Source organism: Lissotriton vulgaris, chromosome 7, assembly GCF_964263255.1.
Source record: "Lissotriton vulgaris chromosome 7, aLisVul1.2, whole genome shotgun sequence".
NCBI classification, from domain to species: Eukaryota; Metazoa; Chordata; class Amphibia; order Caudata; family Salamandridae; genus Lissotriton; species Lissotriton vulgaris.
In genome coordinates this window covers 1,152,295,709-1,152,316,351 of record NC_141695.1, presented here as the reverse complement: position 1 = coordinate 1,152,316,351, position 20,643 = coordinate 1,152,295,709, and the positions used below count along the sequence as shown (strand labels likewise).

At 44.1% G+C, this 20,643-nt stretch overlaps 1 protein-coding gene across 8 annotated transcripts in view; it reads left to right on the top strand.

The window, feature by feature from the left end:
• The window catches only part of CSNK1A1 (casein kinase 1 alpha 1), a 66,911-nt gene extending 46,554 nt beyond the window's left edge, over positions 1 to 20,357 (top strand). For 2 of the 8 annotated variants that reach the window (XM_086931602.1, XM_086931597.1), the window contains 5 exons: positions 12,980 to 13,058; positions 14,359 to 14,433; positions 15,637 to 15,743; positions 16,129 to 16,241; positions 18,946 to 20,357. In XM_086931602.1, the coding sequence (XP_086787728.1) occupies positions 12,980 to 13,058; positions 14,359 to 14,433; positions 15,637 to 15,743; positions 16,129 to 16,241; positions 18,946 to 18,953 (382 nt within the window). In that variant the 3' untranslated portion in view covers positions 18,954 to 20,357. Of the gene's footprint in view, positions 1 to 12,979; positions 13,061 to 14,351; positions 14,434 to 15,636; positions 15,744 to 16,128; positions 16,283 to 18,945 lie in introns of those variants that run through there. The other 6 variants (XM_086931600.1, XM_086931595.1, XM_086931599.1 and 3 more) reach the window with 4 other exon arrangements.
• The last annotated feature ends 286 nt before the right edge of the window (positions 20,358 to 20,643 follow it).

The following is a 20,643-nucleotide window of genomic DNA, read 5'->3' as shown; positions in this document are numbered from 1 at the left end:
GTTTCGTTGCCGTCTAAACCAGTTCCGTAGACTATTCTTATCTCGTCGACGAAAGATCCGAAGACGTTGTCGTCGACTAAAGCCTCATCGACTAAGACAGGCCCGTCGACGAGGGCTCCGTCGACTGAGTCAGTAGCAGCATCAACGGCTAACCAGTCGACGACGACACGCCCGTCGACTATGAAGAACCCGTCGACGATGACTAATCAGTCGACTGCTGCTCCAACAATGGATCGCTGGTCGACAGTGACACCGTCGACAACCTCTCCGTCGACGCAGGATTCTTCAAAATTACCGGCCACAACAGCTGACTCAGCCTCGTCGTCGGTCAACGCCTCAGTTGACGACTGCACCAATTTATTTTGCTTCTGTACCGTTGGTGCCCTTGAAGACCTCTAAATCTTCACATTCTCGCACTACAGTACCCTGCCGACAGATCTCAGAACTAGAGCTTCAGCCACCTTCTCCGATGTTTGCAACTACATCAGCCTCGGAGCATGAAGAGGACACGTTTGGGGCAGCACATAGTCCCTCTGATTTAATTATTAAATGTCAGGACACAGACTCTGATGATGGCGGTGAGCCAGAATTTCAACAGGAGGAACAGTTCGTTCAAACACCTGTGGCCACCATTCCTTTGACCTTAATTTCTAATCTCCAGCATATGCTGGATGATTACAACCGCCGGTTTCCGGCTAGTCCGCAAACTACACCTGCACAATCTCCCGCTCCTGTGGTGCTACCTTCATTGCCACCTGTCGTGCCAATTACAACTTCGTCCCGGATTCATAGATCTATTACTATCCATACCACTGTATATCCGCAGGATGCGGATGATGAGCAAACGCAGAACGGGAGGATTTTGAGGTTCCTGACGAAACAGATGATGAAGCAGGTGATCAGGATATGGCCGACTGGGACGATTTATAGGACGCAAACGCCTTCTCCTCAACCTGGTACTTCAAGTGACTCGCCACCAGTTGATATTGCCAGTTTCCTTCTTTTAATGGATAAAGCAACTCAGCGTTTCAAACTTCCACGGTCACAACACGAGGAAGATTGCTTTCTCTATGACTTTAAAGACAAACCTTATAAGCAGGTCCACACTATTCCTATTATTGAGTTCGTGTGGAAAGAGGGCATTAAACTAATGAAAGCTCCTAACTCCTTACCTGCTCAGATTCCACGCCTTGAAAAGAAGTACAAGGCCCCCACTGGCTCGCCAGCTTGCCTGACTTCTCATCCCAAACCTGATTCTGTTGTGACTCAGGCCGCACAGCGTAGAGCTCTGAATCCAGCGTCCCAAATCACATCCCCTCCGGATAGAGAGGGTCGACGATTAGATGCTATTGGCCGCAAGTTCTCAACGATGGCCTCAACTTCTGTCCGAGCAGCCAATGCTTTAGCCATCTTGGGACGCTATGACCGGCAGATGTGGTCAGATATTGCAGATTTCATGGCACTCATACCTGATGCATCCAAGACTGACGCACAACAGATTCTCCGCGATGGTCAAAGGGCAGCGGAAGTAATCATCGACTGTGCAGTCGATATCGCTAACACAGGTTTCCGCCTCCTGGCAAGTGTGGCTGCACTCCGAAGACCGGGTTGGCTGAAGTCCACCTCCTTCCGGCAGGAAGTCCAAAGCAGAATTTTGGATATGCCTTATGATGGGGAATCACTGTTCGGATCCCATATCGATGATGACCTAGAGTCCATCAAGGACACCGATACGGCGAAGTCCTTGGGCACGCTCCAATTTCGGAAGCAGTCCTTTCGATGTGTGCGCTGACGTGGCACTTCCAACTTCCGAGGAGGACAACAATACCGCTCCTACACTCAGACCGGCCAACGGTACACGTCCAACCAGCAGTCCCGTCAGCAACCGTCCAGACCTTACAGAGGAAAGTCGTCCTATCGTGGCACCACTCAAACGCCAATGACTTGTGCCATTCTCAGTGTTGGAGGGCGAATCTCTCGGTTTTATTCCCAGTGGTCCTCGATCACCTCGGACTGCCGGGTATTGGACATTGTCAAACGGGGGTCACACCCTGGAGTTTAGAGATTCCTCCTTGCACTCCACCTCATGGCCAACCTCCTCCACATCTCGAGGAGCTCTTCTATCAGGTCTGTCTTCTTGTGTTGAAGGGTGCTGTCGAAGTGGTCCCTATACATCAAAGAGGGAGAGGTTTTTACTCTCGATTCTTCCTCATACTCAAGAAGAACGGAGATTTGCGACCCATTCTGGATTTGAGGGCTCTCAACCAGTTCCTGAAGTCTCAATCATTCCGAATGCTGACACTACTGGAAGTTCTGCGTCTTCTATCCAGCGAGGATTTTATGACCACCATAGATCTTCAAGACGCTTACTTTTCATGTTCCAATAATCAAACGACATCGGCAGTACCTGCGCTTCAAAGTGGGGCCACTACATTTTCAGTTCAAGGTGCTACCCTTGGGACTGCGTTCAGCTCCTCGTGTGTTCACAAAGGTACTGGCCCCGGTGGTGGCTCACTTGCGTCTACAAGGAGTTCAGATCTTTCCCTATTTAGACGATTGCCTTCTCAAGTCTCAATGCCACCATCAGCTGGATCGGGACACGCACCTTTGCCAGCAAGTGTTACGTTCTCTAGGGTTGACCATCAACAAAGAAAAGTCAGTTTGCACCTCTGCGGATCAGAACTTTCCTAGGAGCTATCCTAGACACGCAGCTCTCAAAAGCGTTCGTCTCGGACGAACGACGTCTAAAGATTCTTCGTCTGGTCTCCCTTATTCGAAGAAAACAGTCCGTTTCTGTTCGGAAGTTAAAATCATTCTTGGGAATGGCTTCATCTTGTATCGCACTGATCCCAAATTGCAGGTTGCGCGCCCGTCCCATTCAGGAAGAACTGGACTTACAGTGGCGTCAGGTCTCCGGATCCTTCAACAACCTTGTTGCCGTTACCGCTCGCATGAAACAGAGCCTGCTTTGGTGGACGCAGCCCGTAAATCTGGGAATGGGTGTGCCCATCCTCGATCATGCTCCAGACCTTACGTTGACGAAGGGCGCCCCCTTAGAGGGGTGGGGCGCTCATCTTCAAGGCCTGTCCATAAAGGGCAAGTGGTCGCCGATGCAACGCACGTGGCATATCAACCGGCTAGAATTGATGGCGATTTTTTCTGGCGCTCAAGTCCTTCCTCCCAGTTGTTCATGGGGAGTCAGTGCTAATCCAAACGGACAATACCACCAGTATGCACTACGTGAACAAGCAGGGGGGGACCAGGTCTCCGCTTCTGTCCCGCTTGGCCCAGTCAATCTGGGATTGGGCTCTTCGCCATCACATCACCTTGACAGCTGTCCAACTTCCGGGCGTGTCCAACTTCCTAGCCGACTCTCTAAGCAGGTCCACTTCCTCGACACACGAATGGGAGCTGCACCAACCGACTCTGGATCGTGTGTTCCGCAAATGGGGTCACCCGGATCTGGATCTCTTTGCGACACCGGAGAACCGGAAATGCCCATCTTATGCAAGTTGGCATCCCCACCCAAAGTCCCGCTGGAATGCCCTTTTGATCAACTGGAGCGGTCTATTAGCTTACGCTTTTCCACCGCTCCCATTGATACCGCGGGTACTGTGGAAGATTCGGAGGCAGCCCTGCCACATCTTGCTGATTGCTCCTCGTTGGCCCAGACAGGCATGGTTTTCGGAACTACTCCTAATGTCCCTGTGCGAGCCCATTATCCAGTATTATGGGTATCTTTCATAGATTCACATGCCTGAATCATTCCCCGTCGTCGGGGTAGGAGTCCCCGGTAAATAACAATAGTAATGTCACATAGACATATACTTAGTACTAGGCCAGTGGCCTCACATTAGTAGCCTATCTAGGTCCTTATGTAAAAAGGACCAAACTTTGGCCAGGAGCCAATCAGCTACCATCACCCTTCTCACCTTCCTGGAAGGAGCCCTAGTCCCTCAGATTTTCTACCGCACGTCGTGCAGAGGAGTCTCCACTGAGCTCTGCTCAGGTTTTTTCCTATATCTTTGGTTTTTTGACTACTTTTTCTTCAAGTTCAGTTGGAAAAGGAGTATTAGTATTTAATATGTCTACTACTCCTAAAAAAGGTCTTTTTAGGCCATGTGCCTCATGTAGTAAAATGAGGTTACACATAGAGGACAAGCATGAGGACTGTTTGTATTGCCTCTATCCTCAGCATTCTGCCAAGGAATGTAAGATTTGTCGCACTCTCCCGGTCAAGACATTGAAAGACAGGGAAGGGCGACTGCTTCTGTGGCTCCAGAAACTGAGGAACAAGGACCAAGTCTCCTCAGGTGAGAGTGAGTGTTCCTTCAGAAGTTTCCACTCCTCTCCTAAAAGGCCTCGACAGACATCTCCAGGTCAGTCTGCTGTGCCTCCTCACAAGAAGCCGAAATCTGTGGAGGGTCATCCTAAGGTCAAGCCTTCTCTTCAGATGACAGCCTTCAAAAAGCCTGCGGTGGTATCTTCTGGCCTGCCTGTGACGATGTCAACAGTTTCCATTTCGACATCCACGGCGACTACTTTCTCCATGGCTTCCACTGCCACAACGTCGTCGACGATGGGTAGGTCAATACCTTCTGTTATTCCTCTCACAAAACCGCCGAGGACGCTCCCGTCGACGTCTGCTTCATCGTCGACGAAGACAAGGCTTCCAGCGTCTATGAAGAAACCATCGTCGAGTTCATCGTCGACGAGGACTTCGTCGTCGTCGAAGCCACCGTCGACGAAGACACCGTCGACATCGGGACCGTCGACGAAGACTTCCTCGTCAACGACGAATACACCGTCGACGACGGCTCCGTCGACGAGGACACCGTCGACGACGACACCGTCGACGAGGACTCCGTCGACGAGGGCACCGTCGACGACAACAGCACCGTCGACGACGACACCGTCGACGACGACACCGTCGACGACGACACCGTCGACGAGCACACCGTCGACGAGGACACCGTCGACGACAACACCGTCGACGACGACACCGTCGACGACGACTCCATCGTCGTCGAGCCCGTCGACGAGGACACCGTCGACGAAGCCGTCGTCGTCGTTGATTTCTGCAGTGTCGACGCCGCCGTCGACGAGGGCATTGTCGTCGACGAGGACATCATCGACGTCGATGCAGTCGACGATGAGAATGTATGATAACATGTCAACTATTGTAGACGCTCCATCAGACGCTACAATGAATCTACAATCAAAGGGCTCTCCGTCACTGAAGTATTCCTATACCCATTTTAAGATGTCATCATGCATGGTGACACCAGAGATGACTTCACCTAGCAAAGTCCAGCAACTGCTGCCAACGCAATTTCTGGAGGCAGAAGACCCTGACGTGGAGAACATGTTTCCCATAGCATCCAGTCCCTCTCATCTTAACATTAAGGTTCATGAGAGTTCAGACTGTGAAGATCTCGAAGAGGTGACAATTCAAGAAGAAGTTCGGCAGCATACCACTGTTCAGCCTATGGTATGCCTCCCGGCTTCAATTGTCTCTGACCTACAGTTTCTGATTTCAGACTATAAACAAAGATTTCCGTCTTCTGCTCCTGCTTCAGGAGTGCCAGCACAGCAGGAAGCTCCAACACCTCAACGTCGCCAGCGACCACCTCCGCTGGTTGTGCATCCTGAGCATGAGAAATTGCCTCCTCAAATTTCTTCTGATGAGGATGAATATGAGGAAGAAGTGAGACATGATGAAGTCCAAGATGAGGAAGGTGAAATACATGATGAGGATTCTGATGATAACAACAACCAGGATCCGGCATCCCCAGAGCAAGTACAGGATGATTCTCCCCCTGAAGATTTAGGGGGATTCCATAATATAGTAGGGAGAGCGGCTGCGAGATTCAACATCCAAATAGCTTCGGAAACGCAGGACTGTTTCCTCCATGACTTTAAGGAATCCTTCAAAAGATCTGTTCGATCCATCCCAGTAATCGATTATATATGGGAGCAAGGACTTAAAATTATGAAAAATCCTTCCTCACTCATTCCAGTGCCGGCTAGACTTGAAAGGAAGTACAAAGCCCCAGACACTGCTCCCGCATGCTTAACTGGCCAGACTAAACCGGACTCAGTTATATCACAGGCCGCTCAGCAGAAGTCTAGCAACCCGTCAGCGGCAATAACAGCGCCTCCTGATAAAGAGGGGAGAAAACTTGATGCCATCGGCAAAAGATTTTCTTCTATGTCCGCCCTATCAGTCAGGGCTGCAAATTCTCTAGCATTACTAGGTCGCTACAATCGACAGATATGGGCAGATATAGCTCCATATCTAGAGGCAATCCCAGAAGACCAGAAAGAAGAGGTTAAGAAAATTTTGCTGGAGGGCGAACGCTCTGCCTCAGAGATGATCGATGTGGCCTTAGATATCGCGTCCACAGGATTTCGTCAACTGGCAGGAGCAGCGGTTTTGAGACGCCAGGGCTGGCTAAAAGCCACAGCATTCCGGCCTGATGTGCAAGCCAAAGTTCTAGACATGCCATTTGATGGCGAACTGCTCTTCGGTGAACATATCGATGATATGCTGCAAGGTATTAAGAAGGATACCGACACGGCGAAAGCCTTAGGCACCCTACAATACAAAACTAATTCCTTTCGAGGATCCAGAGGTAGAGGGCAGCAGAATAGGGGCAGCTATCAAGGTTACAAGTCCGCTTATAACTCTTCTCAGCAGTACAAGCCTCAATATCAGCAGAGACAGCAACAAGGACGAGCTTCCTACAACAAGTCGTCCTTTCGAGGGAAAGGAGGAAAGAAGGATAATTACAGACGCCAATGACTGCTTTCTCCAGCATACCTCCACCTCTTCTCCACAATTCGCAGTTGGAGGAAAAATTACCAACTTCCTTCACAATTGGAAACAAATTACAACAGATCGTTGGGTGCTGCAGTTAGTTCGCTTCGGACACACTTTGGAGTTTGTGGAACATCCTCCTCCGAACCCACCATGTCCTATGCAGCACAAGAATCTACGCCTACTTCAACAGGAGCTCTCTCTAATGCTCCAGAAAAGAGCAGTGGAGAGAGTTCCTCGAGGTCAGAAGGGGAGAGGATTCTATTCCCGATTCTTCCTGGTCAGAAAAAAGGAGAAGAAGCAATGGAGACCAATACTGGATCTGAGAAACCTAAATATATACCTCAAGAAGCAGTCCTTCCGTATGGTTACCCTCCAGGAGGTATTACACCTACTCAATCCAAAAGACTATATGGTATCCTTAGACCTCCAGGATGCCTATTTTCATGTCCTCATTCACAAGAGTCATCGACAATTTCTGAGGTTTGCAGTGGCAGGCAGGCACTACCAGTTCAGGGTTTTACCATTCGGCCTGAAGTCAGCTCCACGCATCTTCACGAAGTGTCTGTCACCAGTAGCGGCATACCTTCGCCAGCATCATCACCAAGTCTTTCCCTACCTAGACGACTGGCTCATCAAAGCTCCGACTCGGATAGGCGCAGCCAAGTCCTCTTCGGCCTGCCTTCATCTATTCAAAAATCTGGGCTTAACACTCAACCAGGAAAAGTCAACTCTCCAACCGTCACAACGTCTCAATTTCCTGGGAGCAACGTTGGATACACAACAAGAGAAAGCCTTTCCTTCCAGAGAACGTCAGGTCAAGCTGAAGACTCTGGCTGTCCACATTCAGGCCAAGCAGAGAGTCAAAGTTCGACTATTCAAATCATTGCTAGGAATGATGTCTTCCAACATTTTTCTCATTCCTCACTGTCGCCTACACATGCGGCCTCTACAGGAAGCCTTAACAAATCAGTGGATCCAATCTACAGGGTCTTTCGACGACTGGATCAGGATCACTCAGGTCATGAAGAAAGCTCTGAGATGGTGGCTTCTGGGCGACAACTTAAACAAGGGTCTCCCTTTTCTTCTCCCAGTCTCTCCTCATGTGATAACCACAGACGCTTCACTGGAAGGATGGGGGGCGTTCCTACAGGAACTGCAAGTACACGGTCAATGGTCAGTGGCAGAAAAACAACTCCACATCAATCTGCTGGAATTGAGAGCAGTGCGCCTGGCACTTCGAGCATTTCTGCCCCGTATCAGGAACTCCCCAGTGCTTGTGAGGACGGACAACACCACCACAATGCACTACCTGAACAAGCAGGGGGGTACTCGATCCAGGACGTTGTCTCGAGAATCTCAGCAAATCTGGATCTGGCTGGTACAACACGACATTTCTCTGCGGGCAGAGTATGTCCCAGGAGTAGACAACACCCTGGCAGACTCGCTAAGCAGACAGCGTTCACTTTGCCACGAGTGGGAGCTCGACCAGCAGACGCTCGACTCGGTGTTCTCCCGTTGGGGCAAACCTCACCTGGATCTCTTTGCGACGAAAGTGAACGCGAAATGCCAACATTACGCAAGCTGGCTTCCCCAGAAAAGGTCCCTAGGGAATGCCTTTTCGATGACATGGTGCAACGTCTTTGCTTACGCTTTTCCACCGTTTCCCCTGATCCCCAGGGTTCTGCGGAAACTGAAAGCAGAGAGTTGTACCATGATCCTGATAGCCCCAGCGTGGCCGCGCCAACACTGGTATACGGAGCTACACCTTCTATCGCTGGAACCTCCAATTCTATTCAGGACATGCCCACATCTCCTCACAATGAACCAGGGACAAGTCCAGCATCCGGATCCAACATCTCTAAAATTATCAGCTTGGCTCCTGAGTTCAGAGAGTTCCAGGATTTAGATATTCCACAGGAATGCAGGGTCGTCTTAGCCCGGGCTCGGGCTGAAAGTACTAATAAGACGTATTCCCTCAAGTGGAAAAGGTTCTGTTTGTGGTGTAGAGCTCAGAATTTGCATCCGTTCACTTCTACTCCAGCACAAATTCTGCCCTACTTGCTCCACTTAGCCAATTCTGGACTGGCACACGCTTCAATAAAGGTCCACCTGGCGGCCATCTCCAGGTTCAGACGATCTTCGTGTGGAGCTTCGTTATGGACCAACAGACTAATCAAACAGTTTCTGAAGGGATTATTCAGATCTTTCCCTCCAGTTAGAGCACCTCCACCTACATGGCAACTAAATGTGGTACTAACTCAACTAATGAAACACCCGTTTGAGCCAATCCACAGAGCAGATCTAAAATATTTGTCATGGAAGACAGCTCTATTGCTGGCGCTCACGTCGGCAAGGAGAGTGAGTGAACTGCAGGCTTTTTCTGTGCAAGACCCCTTCATCCAGTTCAAGAACGACAGGGTCATTCTACGGACTAACCCTAAGTTTATACCGAAGGTTCCGTCCTCTTTCCATCTCAACGAACCTATTGTCCTACGATCTTTCTTCCCGAATCCATCATCTGCGGCTGAAAGATCTCTTCACTCATTGGACCTCAAACGATGTCTCAAATTTTACCTTCACAGGACGGAGCAATTTCGAAAGTCCAACCAATTGTTTGTTGCATTTAGCAGACCCAGGAAAGGCTTAGCTTTAACAAAACAGAGCATTTCCAGATGGATTTCAGCGGCCATCGCCTTCTGTCACCAACAGGCGGGCCACCCTCTGCCTTCAAAAGTACGAGCACACTCCACTAGAGCGGTTTCCACCTCCTTGGCGCTCTTTGCTGGGGTATCCATTGTCGACATTTGCAGAGCGGCGACATGGAAGACACCACATACGTTCACCAAGCACTACTGCTTGGACTCTGAACTTATGAAGGATGCAGCAGTGGGGCAGGCTGTCCTACGTCATCTATTTCATTAGTGGTGAGCCTTCTTCCTATCATCCCACCTTCCAGGTAATTTATCGCACATTTCTTATCAGGTTGTGAGTATCATGTAAACTGTGTAACAACTTGTGATAAGATTACTATGTCTTTACGAATGTATTATGCGAAATGTGCTCATTATTGCTTGCTATTCTGATTCAGGCATGTGAATCTATGAAAGATACCCATAATACTGGATAAGAAATGCGTTACTTACCTGTAACAGCAGTTATCCAGTATTGGTATCTTTCATAGATTCACATGCAACCCACCCGCCTCCCCTGGAAGGGCTCACCTTCTCCCTCTCAGTAGGTACTACTTAGCACTGTGCTTACGAAAATCTGAGGGACTAGGGCTCCTTCCAGGAAGGTGAGAAGGGTGATGGTAGCTGATTGGCTCCTGGCCAAAGTTTGGTCCTTTTTACATAAGGACCTAGATAGGCTACTAATGTGAGGCCACTGGCCTAGTACTAAGTATATGTCTATGTGACATTACTATTGTTATTTACCGGGGACTCCTACCCCGACGACGGGGAATGATTCAGGCATGTGAATCTATGAAAGATACCAATACTGGATAACTGCTGTTACAGGTAAGTAACGCATTTCTTCCTCTACGTCCTCGTCCGGACCTTCTAACCATGGACAAGGGCTTAGTGTGTCATCCAGATCCCTCAACGCTACAATTGTGGGCTTGGAACCTGAGGACCTTGAGTTCGCTGGTTTAACCTCTTGGGAGCTAGTATTCTTTTCCTCCTGTGCTGGAAATTGAGATTTCCCATTGTTCATGACGAGCTCAGCTCGTCATGAGTGTATGGAGGTGTACATCATGACGAGCTGAGCTAGTCATGAGCGTCCAAGGGGTTAAACATATCCCAGGAGTGCAGAGACATTCTAGCTCATGCCAGAGCTCCGTCTACCATCAAGACTTACAAACTTAAATGGAAGCGATTCGGTCATTGGTGCGCTACGGCCAATATCCATCCCATCCATTCCACTCCTGAGCAGCTCCTTCCATTCTTTTTGAGCTTCGCTCAGTCAGGTCTCTCTCATGCTACACTGAGAGTGTTCTTAGCTGCTATATCTCGTTTCCGACATGATGGCTCTTCATCACGAATTATACGTCAATTCTTCAAAGGGCTTTTCCGCAAGTTTCCACCTGTGCGTCGCCCTCCTCCAGCTTGGCACCTCAATGTTGTACTATCTCAACTTATGAAATCACCTTTTGAGCCTATCCACAGGGCGGATATCAAGTTCATCACTTGGAAGGTTGCACTTCTGCTGGCTTTGACCTCCTCTTGTCGCGTGAGCGACCTTCATGCTTTTACTGTCAACCCGCCTTATCTACAGTTCAAACCTGACGGGGTGGCACTTCGGACCAACCCCTCTTTCATGCCTAAAGTACCTACGGATTTTCATTTGAATGAGCCTGTATTCCTCAAGACTTTCTTTCCGGATCCAAAATCTCTGGCGGAGCAGCGTTTTTGAAAGGGTTTTGATTTTCAAGAAAACTCACCTACGTCTCTGCAAGTGATTGTTTGTACCCTATCAACTAGAAGTACATCGTACCGTTTTGACATTGGTAATAGATTTATTGTTAACCATAACACTTAAGTGCCTTGTCGGGGGTGATAAGAGCTGTGTACATTATTATAGCGGCAGCCCTCAATTTATAGTCCATAACCTCTCCATAATAATAATTCTAACTCTAGCCATCAGTTAAATTAACCTTCCCTTTTTACTAATGCCATTGCATGCATTATCTTAAATCAAGCTTTAAACCGTGATTAGTTTATTTTACAAGTATTTTAATTGGAAAGAATATTATATGCTGACCCTAAGACAATTTTGAATTTAATTACAACTAACCTAATTTTACTATACAACCTTTAAAAATGTACGTAAATTACATGTACTTATCACTTTCAATTCAAATATTAATTTGCCCCAAAAAATGACTGTTCGCTAAATCTCTGTAGCAGTCACATCACCACATTGCCATTTAATGATCTAGGTGTTCCTTACGTGACACCTATACCATCAATTTATCTGTAGAGGTTCTTGCTGGGGTTCACTTAATTTTGTTAGTAATTGAAGTCAGCGGATTAACATACGTTTTAAAAGTGCCAATGTGTGTGTACCCTTCCTGTTCTGTTAGAATGGGGTGCTTTTTAAGAACGGTCTGAAATTTGATGGGGTGCATTCTCCTCTTCAGAAGCAAAGATCAAAATTATATCCTACGTTTTTGCATTCTTTGCACTGCAGATTTCACATCTCTTTTTAGATATAAAGAGAACGTTTACATAATTTGTTATATGCGGTTACTTAAACACAGATTTATGTATGAAAGGCCCACAAAGATGCATTAAAGGATAATCACGGATGACCATCTAGCATTAAGTAATTTTCCAAGCCCAATAAATCTTACATCACAACAATTAATAAGTACCATTAATTCAACATCAAATTGCAGTGTAACAGCCCAAGTGGACAACTAATAAACTATCCAGAGAAGCAGTTAACGCATTCCCTCCTTCACCATATAGTTTAAAAACAAAAACTACAAATTCCGTCAACCAAATATCTACAGTGCTATAAGAACTTTGCATAAATATCCAAACTCTAAATTCGCAACCAAAGCAGTTAAACAGGGATTGTCTAAACCAGTTAGTAAAAAGCCCCAGCTTGAGTTATCAATCTTTTAGCCTGACAGTAGGCATTCAAATTGGGAATATGAACTTGTAAAGATGAGCGTTTCTTAAACCAGCTATTAAATATAGTCCACTGTAACTTAAGCTGAGAAAATGGCCCGTCTTCATTTAATATGATCAGATCTTAATTGGTTTGTTTTTTTAATTGTATGTACCTTTCTGAAAGTATGTTGTAAGGAATTATACATTTTAGTCAGCCTCATTGGTTTCACCTTTTGTACAGCTTGTGGTACTTCTCAGACGGAGGTTTGACTTCTGAAGTGGTAAAATTGTGTGATTAGGAATTTAGTAGCTACCTTTCTGGGAATGAGGCAGTTTGTATTTAAACCTTAAACAAAGCTGGCCAGATGACCATGTCTTCTAGCAATTCCACACGTGACTCGACTTCCTCCTCAAGATTTTTAAATGTAGCCTGTGTAAAAATAGTATGTTATAATTAAACTGCATATTTCTAACACATCAAGGAATGGCCCATAGACCCCCAATGATGACTACTTTCTTCCAATATTTATTTGTGCAGCCGGAGAGACGACATGGAGTCACTGGGATACGTGCTAATGTACTTCAACAGAACCAGCCTGCCATGGCAAGGATTGAAGGTAGGTCATGCATTCGTACTGTTAAACAAAAAATGTTGAATGTGACTGGGCTAATTTGTTAATAGTGCATGCAGCTTAGAGTTGCCATGGTTTCGAAATAGTTAGATATTAAATTTTGTGAACACCCATATTCCACTTTCAGACTAGTTTAATTTGCCTTTGTTGCAGACTGCTTTGTGGACCAAGAAGTCACAGCTGCAAAAGCAAACTGTGTAGCGGTGTTTTGCTCGGTTTGCATGCACTAGTGATACATATTGGTTTTGTGTGACATATCAGAATTGGAGTCTGCAAGTGTGTTTTTTTTTTTTAAAGCTGTCCTTTTACGTAAATGCTTCACCTTTTTCAGAATTGAGTGTTTTCATTGCACATGCTACAGCACAGGCCACACAGTAATGCCTCGTATACCGCAGTACCACAGCATTTACTTCCGCCCCAGATAACTTGTTCATAAGTACTCTACTTTATTGTACATCCAGTGTATAGTTTTTGATTGCTGCTGTTCTTGGTACCTTCCTATTGCCTTAAACCGTTTTTGTTCAGATTGCCTAACTACCTAGATACCTCTTCTCTAAAGTATTATGCACTAACTTGGTTTTTTTACTGGTTTTTTTCTTCAACAAAAGGCTTTTCCATTTCTGAACGGTCTACTGTGCCTTGCAGGGCTGAGCCTTTTTCCTCCCTCCTTGTCAAATGCAGACCTTAGTTTTAGTTTCACAAGATTTCTGCCTAACTTTCAAGGTGGCAACGCGCCAAGTTCTAATTAGTGCCTTAAACCAATAAAATTAAATTGAAATTAATGCTATTAACATGCTCGTCATGAGAAAAGACTTGCTTGTACCATGCTGTCTAGTAAAAATTCAGTGTCTTGGGAAGTGACCGTGAGATTTTCTTTTCACCCACTACTTTACGGCCAATATCACATGAACCGGTTTCTGCGACCATGTAACTTTGGACTCACCTAAGGAACGTTGTCCAAGCATTTCAGAACTTCTTAGCCATGTAGGCCTTAAGAGCTACCATACTCGATAAGTTGCAGGTGAATGTTTAGCAAACGCGTGTGTGCCACACTTGCTGCACCACAGATTTTTGTTTGGTGCCTGTCTCTCAGATGCCATGTTTCACCGGTATTCAGATGGTATTTTAAAATTTGTGCTTTGTTAGCATGGCATCTGTAAAATGTAAATGGTGATATGTTTTTATCAGCAATAAAGCCCAGTCACATCAGTCACTTGTTTGTTTGTCCTCCTTATATATCCGGTATTGCACAACATTTTTATATTGTGTTCCACATGTTCCACAGGCTGCAACAAAGAAACAAAAATATGAAAAGATTAGTGAAAAGAAGATGTCTACTCCTGTTGAGGTTTTATGCAAGGTAAGATAATTTCCTTTCTTAACTATAATCTTCCCTCGACAGTTCCCCTGCCTAAGTTGAGCTATGTGTTAGGGAAAGAAGGTGAAATTCTAGCTTACTGCGGCAAGAACCAGGGTGGGATGAGGGCTCAGTCTCTCAACATAAAAGCTGTACTACTTTTATATTAACTGTGCTATCCGGTTGTTTTTACATTTTGTATAGAATGTTTGACACGCGCTACAAAGCAGGCATTCACTCATCACTTTTTAATTGTCTTAAGGTATAAGCAAAGCTGTCCACTACTCACTCTAACGCCCCACGTGTAAAAGCATGTAGTGCGCTTAGGTTCGCCTCTGTTTTCGTGTCATAGGATGCCCTTTTAGCACTAAAATATTTTAGTGTTTTAATGTCCCTTGTGAATAAAACTACTCGAGCAAGTTGCATTCTAATTTTGGTGTCCCACTTGATTCCTATTCTGTAGGTCCAAGCTTCTGTCATCTTTTTAATTTTAAAAAGATTGCAGCAGGACTGAAGGAGTGCATACCATAGGTATCTGCAAAGTATGTAAATGCTGCCAAATCATTGTTACTTATCTGTTCATAAGTCTAATTACTCCTGGAAAACATCTTGCTCTAAATAGTCATGGTATCTAAGGCAAATCGAGTATACACGTATATGATGTTTGGTGATGTCGCTTGTCGAAACTGTATGCATGATAACATTTCTGGAAAAGTGTTTCTTGTAATGTTAGGCTTTATTTAGCAAAACGCAGGATAATCTCAATTAAAGCACACTTATTAGCAAAAAAGTGGCAGGCCCACAGAGTTCAAACTTGTGGGTCTTTAATTCTGAATATTTAATTTGTTTGTTAAGATTTTCTTACGCTAGGCTTGTGAAAGCAATTCAGCAATAATACATTGCCTTAGTAATGAGCTTTCTCTTCTGCTCCAAAGTAAGGTGTTAGGAAATTCCAAGGCAAAGTTGGTAATTGGTAGTTGGCTCCAGTTTGTCTGAAATCTAAGGGACTCGTCAAACTGTTTCAGAAATGTGTGCACCATATTCAGGGTAAGAAATTGTCTTGCTTGTGTCTTCATTAAAGGTTGTGCAGCTTGACAGACTGTACAAGTCCAGTGACCTCACTGAATGCATTTCCAAATGCTTCAATAGGTTTGAAGCATATTTCTCCTGTTTTCTGTAATGGTGGTTCACCTTTTTGCTTCACAGGGATTTCCTGCAGAGTTTGCTATGTACCTGAATTACTGTCGGGGGTTAAGATTTGAGGAGGCTCCAGACTACATGTACCTCCGGCAACTATTCCGTATTTTATTCAGGTACGTATGCAGTGGTGATTCACTTTTTAAAATGCAAAATTTTGTAGGTTGAGTAACATGGAGTTATGAATGCACAGACGAAATCAAAGGATTTACATGTGAAGGTCATTTTGGTCAAGGCGTTTCAGTTTAGCAATTCACTGATGTGTACCAAATCTCAGTTATATATATATATATATTACCAATCTCATGCTTCCAATACGTAGTTTGTTGTGTAATCCAACAAGTAAAGCATGTTTGTGGGAGCTCATTTTGATGCTTGCATTTATGAAAGTGCCCTTTATATAGCGCACAAAAAGTTTAGTCCCTAGTTAGTTAATTAGTTTACAGTAAAACGTTTTATCTGTGCAGAAAATGTCTTTAATATATATTTTTTTCATTCAAGAACTCTAAATCACCAGTACGACTACACTTTTGACTGGACAATGTTGAAGCAGAAGGCAGCACAGCAGGCAGCAACTTCCAGTGGGCAGGGCCAGCCAGCCCAAACCCCCACAGGCAAGCAAATTGACAAATCCAAGAGTAACGTGAAAGGTTAGTAGCCAAGAACCAAGAGACGTGGCAAAAAAAGCAAATCTCAAAGCACAACGAACAACCAAATTTTGACCATGGCCCTAAATGAAGGGTGGTTTTTAGACCCAATTTGGCTTCAGAGGGTTAAAAGCAGAAACGTCCTTGGAAAATGACTACTAACTTTCGAACCATGTTATTTTCATATTTATTTCTTCTGGGACTGGCATAACCACTTCATTGCTTGCTTGCATTAACCATCTAATTTCATCAAGCCTTTGTTTTGGTTTGAAAACGTGGGAACTGCTTTCACTCTAATGGAACTGGTTTTCTTTTTTGGGGCTTTCAATTTTAATCACCTTTTTCCCTCTTGGGTTCTGATTCTGGTGATTTGGGTGCTTTGCAAATTCTGCTGCCAATGGAATTGATAGAATATGCGGTGCGCTATTTTTCTTAACAAAGGAGTGATTAGTTTCATCCTTTTGCTCTTCAGTTCTTAAACTCAATGAGATTAGCTTTGCGAGTTAATTCGGGCATCTCCAGTGGCCACATGCTTTGGTGGTCTTCAACATGGTGATACGGAGTCAGTGTACTAAATTTTTATGCACATCCTCCCTGGTTGTTCCCTTTGGAAGGTCAAAACCCCTGCTGCCAGGTTTTAGTCCTCAAATGGAATAGTGTCTTCTTACTGAGGCAGAAGCACAATAACGACTACGAGATTAAAAGACTATGAATTTTAGCTGAGGTGTGCTTTCAGTTCGTACTGGTCCTGTCATGAAATCGCACCACTCTTTTCCCCAGACGAACATCCTTAATAGTATTGGCAGACTTTTCCAGATCCAATGACTGGCATAGGAAAACCCTGAATTTGATAACATTACTAACTACGATCAGATTGGTGTAGCAATTCTGCAAGGCATCTTTTGTGCTTTCAGTTTCTTTGTAGCTGTAGGACAACTGTTGACACATGCAGGTGTGAAAAAAAGTACCAAAATGTATACAGGCCTTGCACAGTTCTTATGCAGTAGGATGCTAGTGTCCCAGTTTAGACAAATTGTAAGGAAAACCAACATCTGAAGTGTCAGCATGTACCATTGTTTTTCACCCAGTTGTCTACTCCTGATGGACCAGTGACTCCTGACTCTAGATTTGAAGGCCATCCCAAAAAGAAATAACCATTAAGATGTGCTTTATCTTTTTAGTACTGTGATTTCTAAATCCTCTATTTTTATTCAGATTTTACCAAGTGTTGGTGAATGTAATAGGTCTCACTTTTAGGGCCTATTAGATTTGCCAGTGGTTTTAACCATGCTGTACAGCATCATGTTGGCAGGTGCATCACAAAGGACATGGATTGTCCATGCCCTAAACTTATAATTTTCACCAACAAAATAGGCGTAATAAACTGTTACATGGAAGACTGCCTTCGTACATCACGTCTACCAAAATGACGAGGCTCCGTCTTTTCCACCAGAGAAAAAGCTTATGAATGGTTCTACAAGCCAATCAATCATTGACTTTTATTTTTTTTACCATAATCTGCTTTTGGGCTAGTCTAGTCAGGGCTCCAAAAAATGTGTAACGGTGCTAATCTAGCGGACCAGTTATTTTTTTATCCTAGCTGTCCTTCATGGAAACCTTCACTGAATTAATGAATACCATGCCCAACATCCTCAAGCTTATTTAGGCTGCAGCTACTACGCAAGTATACAGATCAAACGTTAGAATCTAATATTTTAAGCTCTTAAACAGCCAGTTTCCAAAAAAGCTATGTTTCTGCATTTACCAAGCTCAAACCTTAACATGTTTCCTACCCATAGACAGCTGAACTATCAAAAACCTTCAACAGCATGTAAAGTGATCGAGAGTTAAGTGTTCTGATGCTGAACTAATGGAATAGACGATATAAAAATACCAGAATTCTGGTCACTGCTTACTAATTGTGAACATTTTCAGAAAGATGAGATAAAGGATAAATCAACAGGAAAACGTGGATTTGAGGCAGTGCTGACTGCTTACCCGTTTCACTCCTATTTTTTTTTTTTTTATAAGACATACATTTTTCCCATGCAGTTCAACCAAAGCCCTAAAAGCCAAAGACTAAAGCACATTTCTGTGGAAAAAATCTTCAGGTTATTTGAATGCTTACAAACCTTTTTTTGACAACCCCAGTGCTTCACATCAAAAGGTTATGCAATACATCTTTTGCATAGTGTGAATGAGCTAGGTCAAGTGCCAATTTTAGTGTATAGGGTACAACTACAGCACTTTGTGCCATATGTCCACATTGCCTTATGGGATGTCCCATCAAAATACTGGCTAGCGATTGATGTGCTATTAACATTGGAGCTTAGCTGATACATACCCCAAGTATATTTTGCTCTGTTTTGAGACGATTGACTTTAATTCAGGCTCCTTCCATCAATCGATAATTTCAGCTTTCTATCTCCGTATGCTCTGATGGCGATAATAATGGCTTCCTCTTCGTCAATACATGCATTTATTTCAGAGCACTCCACTATTGTAGTTATAATTCAGCGCTTTCTAACATCTATGATTTCAGTTGGGCCATTGGTTTCTGCTCAAGTGCTTGCATGGGTGTTCTAAATTCTAAGATTGAATGCCTTTTAAATTTTCTGATGTTAAAATTTTCCATAATCTGTCAATAATGCCTTCCTTTTTTTTCTTGTAGGGTTCTGATCACTTAAGGAACCAATAAAGCAGAGAATATTGGAGAAGGACTCGTTCACTCCCCAAACCTAGAAATTTTAGTTCATATGTACACTTGCCAGTTGATATGGGCAACCATTGCTTGGTGTAAAGAACTTAATTTCGATATAAACTGGCTGGAAGTGGTCTCCGGTGATGCCATGCCCCAACTTGTAGCCGCTGTTAATAATTGTGAATATTACTGAGATAGTGAAACATGGTGTCCAGTTTTCTATTACATTTTTCTTTTTTCAAGTGAAAAAAGTTACTAAATGGTTGACACAGTGGTGGAGAAAATTGTGCATTTGCCAATTTTTTTTGTTAACCTTTTGAACTATACACTGCTTAAGAAACGTCATTATTTTGGAGGAATGGCATGAACCGTCTTCAGCAACAGTTGGTAACGCTCAGTTATACTCGTTTTCTGGTTACCCCCAATGGGGTTTTTTCTTTTTGCAGAGTACACTTAAAACATTCTTAACGAGGTTGGCTTCTTTGTCACATACTTTAGCCAGCTGGTATGGTTAGCAACCAAAGATTCCAGATTTTAAGGCGTACGAAGAAACACTGGCTACTCTTCTGTGTTCAGAAATGCCAGCCTTGACAGTAAAGACTTGAGAAACAGACTACTGGACTATTTAGGACTGCATTAACGCTATAATGTTCTTGATATGGAAGAAAAATATAGCACTCTTGTCTCAAATTCTAGTTAATACCTTACAACTGAACCTTATATGTAAGTTGCTTGGATATGTAGGCACTGTACACATCTATGATCTGGGATTTTTTTTAACTTTCATTTGTTTACAAGTTCATTAAAAGCTAGACACCTGTTTCTGTAAGGAAATTTATGTCTTGTTAATTTCACTTTGACAAATCTCCACCCTCTTAAACTTTCTCAAGGCCACTTGAAATCTTTTTACTTTGCAAACTATTTTCATTTAATGCCCATTTTACCTTCATTTTTTTATTTGAATAAATGTTTGTATGTTTTCTTGGGGAATGGCTTATTTGGCTTAATTTCTTCCCCATCACGTTTCTTTCCTTCAGGTGCAGTAAATCTTTCAGCGGGTATATCCCCACTCTCTCTCGCCTTGTGGGTAGTTCATACGGATGACACCATTGTCTGAGGTACTGGCTGAATTGATTTGCCAGTTTTCATATTAATGGATTTGTTGAAAGGTTTTTAAAGAGGCTAGCCTACCCAGTTCTGATGTGCAGAATATTTGCTATGGGGGTTATCTTACTTGACAATGTTTGCACCAAAATTGTCCAAGGCTGTGTTCATTTGCTACTCTAGCACAGCTGAAAGCAAAACAGTTTTATTGCCGGGCATTCTTTAACAATGTAATTTATTCCTTTTTAGCATGTCAGAATAAAATTTGTCAAACTCCACCGAATTCTGGTTCACCTGTTCTTGTACGCTATTAGTTAATTTCTTTCTCTTATTCTGTAAGTTCCCTGACACTCTCCACCTCCCACATTAGGAGTGCCTCCAGTGTTGATTTGTTTGCTTCTTAGAGGATTCTCAGAGTACATAGATCTTTTTTGTGTTGTACAGCTTTCACCTCTATAATGCAAAAACCAGTACATATGTTAACTGCTCCCTTCTGTCTGGGATCCAGACAAAAATAGCTAACTTTAGGAAATTTATACTCTGGCCTCTATCTCTGAAACTGGT